Here is a 9,888-nt window from a genome sequence, read left to right on the forward strand (position 1 = left end):
TAATTTACAACAAAGGGGCCAAAAATATATACAATGGGGAAAAAGAGAGTCTCTTCAATTAATGGTGCTGGGAAAATTGGAGAGCCACATGCAAAAGAATGAAACAGGACCACTCTTTTATACCATACACAAAAATTAACTCAAAATGGATTAAAGACTTGAACATAAGACCTGAAACGATAAAATGCCTAGAAGAAAACATAAGCAGTTAGTTCCTTGACATAGGTCTGATGATTTTTTGAATCTGACACCAAAAGTAAAAGCAACAAGAGCAAAAATAAAGTGGCACTATATCAAACTAAAAAGCTCCTGCATAGCAAAGGAAACCATCAACAAAATGAAAAGGTACCCTACTGAATGGGAGAAAATAATTACAAATCATATGTCCGATAAGGGGCTGATATCCAAAATACAAAGAGCTCATACAACTCAATAGCAAAAAACCAAACAATCCAATTTAAAAATGGGCAGAAGCTCTGAACAGACATTCTTCCAAAGAAGACATACAGATGGTCATCAGGTACATGAAAAGAGGCTCAACGTCATTAATCAGCAGGGAACTGCAAATCAAAACCACAATGAGGTATCACCTCACATCTTTTAGAATGGCTATTATCAAAAAATTAAGAAGTAACAAGTGTTGGCAAGAATACAGAGAAAAGGAAACCCCTGTGCACTGTTGGTGGGAATGCAAATTGGTGCAACCACTATTGAAAACGGTACGGAAGTTCCTCGAAAAATTAAAAATAGGGTTATCCTATGATCCAGCAATTCCACTTCGGGATATTTATCCGAAGAAAACTAAAACACTAATTTGAAAAGATATATGCACCCCCATGTTCATTGCAGCATTTTTTTTTTCAGCCGTGCCACGCAGCTTGCGGGATCTCAGTTCCCTGACCAGGGATTGAACCCAGGCCATAGCAGTGAAAGCCCGTAATCCTAACCACTAGGCTACCAGGGAACTCCCCATTGCAGCATAGCTAAGCAATAGCTAAGATACGGAAATAACCCAGGTGTCCATTGAAGGGTGAATGGATTGTGTGTGTGTGTGTGAGTGTGTGTGTGTGTGTGAGTGTGTGTGTGTGTGTGTGTGAGAGAGAGAGATTCAGCCATTAAAAAAAAAGAATGAAACCTTGCCATTGCCATTTGTGACAACATGAATGGACCTCTAGGGCATTACGCTAAGTGAAATAAGTCAAACAGAGAGAAAGACATATACTGTATGATCTCTCTGATATGTGGAATCTAAAAAAGAACCAAAACAAAAAAACAAGCTTGTAGATACAGAGAACAATTTAGTAGTTGCAAGAGGCAGACGGGGGGAGAAATGGGTGAACAGTTTCTTGGTTTTGTTTAAATAAATTGAATAATTTTTTTAAAAATAGAGGATGCCAAAAAGACTTAAACAGGCATTTCATGGAAGACGAAATATGGATGACCAACAAACATTTAAAAAGATACTCAATCTCACTTGTGATCAATTAAATGCAAATTAAAATCACAATGAAACACCCTTCCATGCCTCACAATTGGGCAAACATTGGAAAACAGAAATAAAAAGGTTGGCTCAGATGTGGAATAATAGGAACCTTCATTTCATGTTAATGGGAATATTCAATACTGTCATTACCCAGTTTAGCTGTACAAGCACATACCCTATAGTGCATTAATTCTTGTCCAAGGCTAGAACAGATACTTGTGAACCATTTCCATAACAGCAAAGAGTTAGAAACACTCAAATATCCATTAACAATAGAGTGGATAGATTTTGACGTATCTAAAGTATGGACTAGTAAGAGTAAAAATAAATCAACTGCAAATGGACGAGTCTCAGAAACCAATATTGAACACAAAATAAAAACTAGATCACAAAAGGATAATCACTGTGTGATTCTTCTTATATAAAGGGCCAGTAGAGGAAAACCCAATGTATTGTTTGGGAATACATATGCATGCGGAAATCGCTAATGAAAGCAAAGGAATGTCATAGGGATGGTATCCACAGAGGAATTTTATAATGCTCTATTTGGTTTTTTTTGGCCGCCCCGCCTGGCTTGTGGGGATCTTAGTTCCCGGACCAGGAATCGAACCCGTGCCCTCAGCAGTGAAAGTGTGGAGTCCTAACCATTGGACCACCAGGGAATTCCCAAGCTGGGACCATTCTTTTTTTTTTTTTTTTTGCAGTACGTGGGCCTCTCACTGTTGTGGCCTCTCCTGTTGCGGAGCAGGACGCGCAGGCTCAGCGGCCATGGCTCATGGGCCCAGCCGCTCCGCAGCATGTGGGAGACCGGGGCATGAACCCGTGTCCCCTGCATTGGCAGGCGGACTCAACCACTGCGCCACCAGGGAAGCCCCAGGGACCATTCTTGTTCATGGCTGCATGCCCAAAAACATCCTGATAAAGTCCTCAACAAAAAATGTTTTTAATTGAGGTGGATACTAATATTAACCCTATGTTAGAGGACAGAAACCTGAAGATCAGAGAGGTTAAGCAATGTGCCCAAGGATGCAAAGCTTGGAGATGTCAGAGCCAGGATTTGAACCCAGGTGTGACCAGTCCCAGAGCCTATGTTTGTTCCTGGAAGAGGCTGTCTTGTTCTGATGTGAACTTTCCTGCCCTTTCCCCTGTTATCAGCTTGCCATTCAGTGCCACCTGTGCAGTCACACATTGCAGGGAACCCTGGATCCTGTTGTTGGCTGACTCTCCCCCATCTGCAGGGGGTGGGGGCTGTAGCCTTGGACCATGGGAGACCTGGTGTTCTACCACCTGTTCGGGGAATGGGGCCCAGTGTGACGCCCCTCACCCGCCTTCTGCCCTATATTAGAGCCTCAGGCTATGGATCTCTCTCCTACCATCTCAAAACCCACGATGCTCCGGCTGCTGAGCTTTCTCCTATTTGTGGCCCTTGGTAAGACCCCAGCCTGTGCTGCCCTGTGCCAGGAGCCCTTGAAATCTACCAACCCACCCTGAGTCTCGCAAACCCAATACGTGGTTCCATAGGAGAGGTCCCAGCTTGTATCTGGGGAATGATTGTGGAGGTTGTCAGCTTGATGCTGGAGCAGGAGAATAGAGGGGAAGCTGTGGGTGATAGACCAGCTCAGGAGGAAGACTGGGGGACCCAAAGGTCTGCGGTGGGAGTCTTCGACGTGGGTGGTAAACAAAGTCTAGGGGGAAAGACTTTGGGGTCTGTGGTTAGACTGCTTGGGTTGGAATTTCTGTTCCTCTGCTTAACCCTCCAACTCTCCCCTCACACTCCCCCTACTGCACTCCATATCCTGTGGTCTAGCCTTTTCCTGGACTCTCTGCCCTATTACATTACAGCTCAGGGCTACCTCCTCCAAGCAGCGTCTCTTGACTGACAATAATGAATGGTAACAGATAATGTTTACTGAGTGCTTACTATATGCCAGGCAGAACGCTAAGGATATTTTCGTATATTATCTCATGTAACCCTCACAACAGTCCCCTTAAGGTCAGTACTACTATTATCACCATTTTACAGGTAGAGAAACTGACCCTCAGAGAAGTAAAGTAGCCCATCCTAGAACCAGGGGCAGAGCTGCACTTTGAATCCAGGCAGTCTTACTCCAAAGCCACCACTCTTCACGACAATAGCTATCACTTCTCAAGGGCTCATTGGGTACCAGGCACGGTTCTAAGTGCATCAACTCCTTCATTCCTGCCATGAAAGGAAGCCACATGTTCATCTCTCTCCCTAGACTCCTGGGAGTCCAGAAATCCCTGCTCTAGTCCAAATGCTCATTGTTCATATGTGGTTACTGAGGTTCAGATAGGGAAAGGAGTTGTATGGGATCTCACAGCCTGTTTGTGCCATAGCTAGGACTGGGACCCAGACCTCTTCTTTGCTTTGGGGGACCCTCTAGCTGATTGACGCTTCTACTCTATCCTCTAGCCTCGGGCTTTGGCCAGACTTCCTACAGCCTCTCCTCCCGCGTTGTCAATGGTGAGGATGCGGTCCCCTACAGCTGGCCCTGGCAGGTAAGAGCAATACCAGCTGCACTATTTCCCACCATGGGTTCTGCACCCCACGCTCTGATTGCAGGATATTCATTCTGGACCCCATTGTGCTGTTTCCAGTTTTCACCTCAGTCTCCAAAGGCCAGGAAACCCTTGGACAATCTACTTCACATGGAAGTTTTGCCCATTTAATCTGTAACCCTCACTGGGCTGTTTGCAAGTTAAAAGTAGACTCTGGGGGGAGGGCAGTGTTTGACCCAAGGGTTGGTGCATTAATGGTGGAAGTTCAGCGTGATGTTTAAGGAGTGAGATTGGGGGGACTCATTTCTAGACCCCTCAAACTATACAACAGGGCTATAAGGTCTGGAGCAATAAAGGGATGAAGGGCTTTATAGAGGTCAGTGAAGGGAGCACAGAGGACTAGACTCATTGCACTAACACAGTAGCCACTAGCCACATGTGGCTATTTAAATTTATTTATTTAATTTTTATTGGAGAGTAGTCGATTTATTTGTGTTAGTTTCAGGTATACAGCAGAGTGAATCAGTTATACATATACATATGCCACTCTTTTTTTAGATTCTTTTCCCACATAGGCCTAAATTTCAATTAAATTTAGTAATATTAAAAATTCAGTTGCTCAACGCTAACCACATTTTAAATTCTCAATAACCACATGTGGCTAGTGGCTACCATACTGGACCATACTGAACATTTCCATCATCACAGAAAGTTCTACGGATGGCACTGGTCTACAACAGGGGTCAGCTAACTTGTTCTGTAAAAGACGAGAGAGTAAATATTTTAGACTTTGTCAGCCATGTGGTTTCTGTTGCAATGACTTAATTCTGCCACTGTAGCATGAAAGCAGCCGTGGATGGTACAGTTGTGTGGGCGAGGCACTGCACGTTTCCAGAGGCGCCATTCTGTGTGAATGATTCTCTCTAGAGTTGTGCAGTGCACAACCTATACAGCCATGGGTAGCGGCCCTCGTTGTGGGGCCCAGACCACTCAGGCTCCTCCTTCCCTTGCCGCCAGGTCTCCCTGCAGTATAAAAAGAACGGGACCTTCTACCACACTTGTGGAGGCACCCTGATCGCCCCTGACTGGGTCATGACAGCGGGCCACTGCATCTCGTGAGTTCTCTCACTTGCCCCCTCCCTGCGTGAGACCCAGGCAGGCTGGGGCAGTGGGGGACTGTGGGAAGGGAGGGGGGAGGCCAGTCAGGCCTGTACTGATGTCACCTCTGCCAGCAGGAGCTCCCTGACCTACCAGGTGGTGTTGGGCGAGTATGACCGCTCTGAGAAAGAGGGCCCCGAACAGGTGATCCCCGTCAATGCTGGGGACCTCTTCGTGCACCCACTCTGGAACCCCAAATGCGTGTCCTGTGGGTGAGTGAACTCTCAGGCCTGGGACCCAGGGGCTCCTCTGCTGGTCTATCTATGACCCAACACTGATTCTGAGAAGATTCCCAGGGACAGTGGAGCTGGGCCAGCAGCCTGAGCCCAGGTCCCACATGCTGAGGGTCGGAGCCAACAGAGCTTTTAAGGATCACCCACACCAAACGTCTCTCCCTACAGAGGGGAGAGCAGGGCCCAGGGAGGGGCAGGAACTCCCCCAAGGCCACTCGGCTGGTTGGCTTCAGAACCCAGGACTCCTCAGGCACCCCTGTCCCAAATCCAAGGGTTCCTCCACTCAATGGGCATTCATCCAGAGCGTCCTGCGTTCCCAGCATTGTGGGCTAAAGGACGAGCACTGGACTGAGAATCAGGCTCCAGCACCAAGTCACTGTGCGGCTTGGGCAAGTCATTGCCCTTCTTTGGGCCTCAGTTTGACCACTTGTCAAGGGTGGCCTTCTGGGCTTCCTGGGTGGTTATGAGGGTCAAGGAGAAAATCACTGGGTGAGAACACAAAGCAGGGCTTCTTCACCCTCTCAAGCATATGCAAAATTGTATGTCTGGGTAGCTCAGCATTTTTCTGGTGAGAGGATCAAAGAAGGGTGCAAAACCCCTGAAAGTGCAACTCAGAAGTGAGGGACCATGATGGTCAAGACCTTGACCCATCCTCAGGGGCTCCTGGGGTGAGTGGAGAGAAAATCAGACCCAGATGCAATTACTTGAGGGACAAACAGGCAGATGAAGAGAGCAGTGGTTCTCAAAGTGTGGTCCCCAGGCCAGCAGCAGCAGCATCACCTGGGAACTCATTAGAAATGTGAACCCTTGGGGCCTCCCAGACCCACCGCACCAGAAACTCTGGAATGGGCTCCAGCAACTTGTGTTTTAACAAGCCCTCCAGTGATTCTGACACAGCTGATGCGTGAGAACCACTGGTGTAGAAGCTGAGGACAATTACCAAGGCCAAGGGTCAGCGTGGGCTGAAGAGGCCAGGAGGGCTTCCTGAAGTTGCTCAGCAGTAGGAATGCATGGGATCTGGAGGGAGAAGGGGCACCGGGCGCATCCCGGAGGTGAAATATCCTAAGCAAAGCTGAGGGGCGGGGCTTGGTCTGGCTGGAGGACCAGGCTGCCCATGACTCTTCCCTCCTCCCCAGCAACGACATCTCCCTCATCAAGCTCTCGCGCAGCGCCCAGCTGGGAGACAAGGTCCAGCTCGCCAGCCTCCCTCCCGCCGGCGACATCCTGCCCAATGAGACACCCTGCTACATCAGCGGCTGGGGCCGTCTCTACAGTACGTGCTGACCCCTCCAGCCAGCCATAGGGACAGTGGGGAGGATGACAGAGCCCGGGGCGGGGCGCTGAGGGCGACATCAGGAGCATCCTTGCACTTTTCCTCCATTCCTCCTCCAGAGGCAGCCTTCTCCCCTCCCCCTCCCAAACGTGAATGTGTTCAATGGAAGATTTTTTTGTCTTCTGCGTGCCAGGTGCTGGAGATGTTCTGATGGAGAAAGCAGGCAGGACCACATAACCTGGTGGGAGGAGACTTCCCATCAGACTGGAAGAGTGGCTTTTCCTCAACGCCCCCGTCCCACTCTGGGGCTCCCAGTCCTAACTCCCAGACCCCAGCCCTAGCCCTGCATCCCTACAGCCCCTGCTCAATGCTCTCTATCTCCACAGCCAGTGGGCCGCTCCCGGACAAGCTGCAGCAGGCCCTGCTGCCCGTGGTAGACTACGAGCACTGCTCCAAGTTGGACTGGTGGGGCAGTGCCTTGAAGAAGACCATGGTGTGCGCCGGCGGGGACATCCGCTCTGGGTGCAACGTGAGTCAGCAGCTCTCGTCTCCCGAGGTGGTGTGGGGCTACAGCCACTCCGCTGGGTGTGCAGGGCCCAGGGTGCTTCTGCTATCTGCCTGGGAGGAGAGGGAGGAATCTTGACTGCTGGGCTCATTCAAGCCTCCAGGCCAGGCAGGACTTGGAGGAAGTCACTGCGGCCCAGGCACACAGCTCTGGTCTCTGGACTCTAGTCCCAGCTCACACACCGACTTGATCTGGGACGAGTTACTGTCCCTTCCTCGACCTCAGGATTCCCATCAGTACCGCAAGGGATATGGACACCATGATCTCTAAAGTCACCTTCAAATCTGGGGTCCTGAAGTTATAATTAAGCAATACTCTCACTGTACTACAAGTGAATATGAATAACAATATTAATAACTAACTGTGGTACTAATAATCAGAACTACCATTTATTGATTGCTTCCTCTCTACCAGGCACTGCGCTAAGACCATATACTTATCACCTCATTTAATTGTCACAAAATCTTGTAAGATATATATCATTCCTCATCACAAAGGAGCAAACTGAGGCTCAGAGAGGTCAAGTCATAGAAGGGTTTCTCAAAATCCCCAAAGTCTGAACCAATTCCTTAAAGCTCAGACACAGCTCAGTCCCCCACTGCTCTCCAACCATTCCAGGGTGACTCTGGAGGACCCCTCAACTGCCCGGCAGCAGATGGCTCCTTTCAGGTCCATGGCGTGACCAGCTTCGTTTCTGCCTTTGGCTGCAACACCCGCAAGAAGCCCACAGTGTTCACGCGAGTCTCGGCCTTCAATGACTGGATTGAGGAGGTAAGCAGGACAGAGCAAGCAGCGAGGGCTCTGGGTGCTGGCTCTTCTCAGAGGTGCTGGGGGGATGGGTGAGAACAGCAGATCCTGATCCTAGGAGGTCAGCAGTGGGAGTGGGGCACATGCCAGAAGGGTTTGAGGATGTTTTCTGCTGCAGTGTGGCCCTAAGAATCTCAAGGGCTTCTGGGTGGAGCTTTGAGCTACTGCTGAACTTCCTTTTTTCAACAAGTGTATATGAAGTGCCTCCTTTGGTCCAGGTCTTTTCTTGTCATGGAGGATAGAGTGATGTGTGGCTTGTGGGGAACAGACGATTAAATGAGCAAAATGATGAAATGTGGTGGAAGCTGTGATAGGTGAAGCTCAGGCCCCAGTGAGAAAGCAAACCTCATCTGGCAATGAGCGGTCAGGGAGGATTAATACTGTTCGTGACAATAGGCTTAGCCACCATTTATGGACTCTTAAACATATGCCAGGCACTGTGATGACACCTTAGTTAATAGTTTAATTTAAAACCCCCATGAGGTAAGTACTATGATTACCCCCATTGTACAGATGAGAAAACTGAGGCTCAGAGAGCTCAAGTCACTCTCCCAGGGTCATACAGCCAATGAGTAACATGGTTGGGAGTTGAACTCAGTTCCATATGGCGTCAGAAGCTGTGTTCCTGACTAGACTATTCTGGTTTTTCCCCTCTCTTTTTTCAGACCATTGCAAGCCACTAGAACCAAGGCCGGGGTGGCAGTGCCCATTCACTCTCTTTGTGAAAAATAAAGATCTCTCAGAAAATTCCAAACTGAGTCTTTCTTCCTTCTTTGATTCACCTCTTCCCCTCTGGCCTGTTCCTAAAATCTTAGATGTGATATGTAGAGATGAGAAGAGAACCAACCCTCTCATATGAGAATGAGAAAAAAATGAGGCCCAGAGAGAAGGGAGTTGGTGTCAAGTGACCGACCATCACAGTTTTCCTGGGACACAGGACTTTCCGCGGTTAAAACTGGGTGAAGGGGCTTCCCTGGTGGCGCAGCGGTTGAGAGTCCGCCTGCCGATGCAGGGGACATGGGTTCGTGCCCCAGACCAGGAAGATCCCACATGCCGTGGAGCGGCTGGGCCCGTGAGACATGGGCCGCTGAGCCTGCGCGTCCACAACGGGAGAGGCCACAACGGTGAGAGGCCCGCGTACCGCAAAACAAACAAACAAACAAACAAACAAAAAAACTGGGTGAGGGACTTCCCTGGTGGTCCAGTGGTTAAGACTCCGTGATTCCACCACAGGGGGCACGGGTCAGGGAACTAAGATATGTCCCGTGGTGTGGCAGAAAAAAAACAACAACAAAAAATCAACATCAAAAACAAAACCAAAAAAAACCCAAACCGGTGAGTCTTGGGAAGTTGTACAGCCACATGCACAATCACTGGCTTTTCAATGCAGGCATAAAAGCATGGTAGAGTCTGCAGAAATACTGTCCTTACCAGCCCCTTGGGAGGCTCATGTTGGAATTGACAGGGCTGTGCATTTTCTGCTTCCATTGATGGGCTGGGGAAGGAGGACTGCAGTCATTCATTCATTCAACAAGCATTCATTCCTTCTTCTTGAGGAGGGCTCACAGGGGGAAGACGACGTGGATCCTGCCCTGAAATGGCTCATTATTTAGACGGAAATGAGCATATCAGAGTCATTCATTAAACATTTACTAGGCACCTTCTTTGTTGAAAGTTCTGGGCTGAGAGAACAGAGGTAAGCAGGACAAGGTCAGGGAGAGCCCTTGCTGCAGGGCGGAGACGCACACACAGATGCACACACAATGCGGAGACCGAGGTCGGACCCCAGTGGGCTGTTGCTGAGGTCCAAAAGACTGCTGCCATGCCTCCAACTCAACATAAAAACAAC

General features: G+C 49.0%; 1 protein-coding gene across 1 annotated transcript; it reads left to right on the forward strand.

Moving 5' to 3' along the window:
* Window positions 1-2,872: 2,872 nt before the first annotated feature.
* Window positions 2,873-8,722, forward strand: LOC132414128 (chymotrypsin-like elastase family member 3B). The gene is made up of 8 exons (XM_059996502.1): window positions 2,873-2,912; window positions 3,918-4,003; window positions 5,021-5,118; window positions 5,239-5,373; window positions 6,531-6,667; window positions 7,054-7,196; window positions 7,851-8,003; window positions 8,705-8,722. The coding sequence occupies exons 1-8, from the start codon at window positions 2,873-2,875 to the stop codon at window positions 8,720-8,722; spliced, it is 810 nt and encodes a 269-aa protein (XP_059852485.1).
* The last annotated feature ends 1,166 nt before the right edge of the window (window positions 8,723-9,888 follow it).

The sequence above is a fragment of the Delphinus delphis genome, chromosome 1 (assembly GCF_949987515.2).
Source record: "Delphinus delphis chromosome 1, mDelDel1.2, whole genome shotgun sequence".
In the NCBI taxonomy this organism is placed as follows: Eukaryota; Metazoa; Chordata; class Mammalia; order Artiodactyla; family Delphinidae; genus Delphinus; species Delphinus delphis.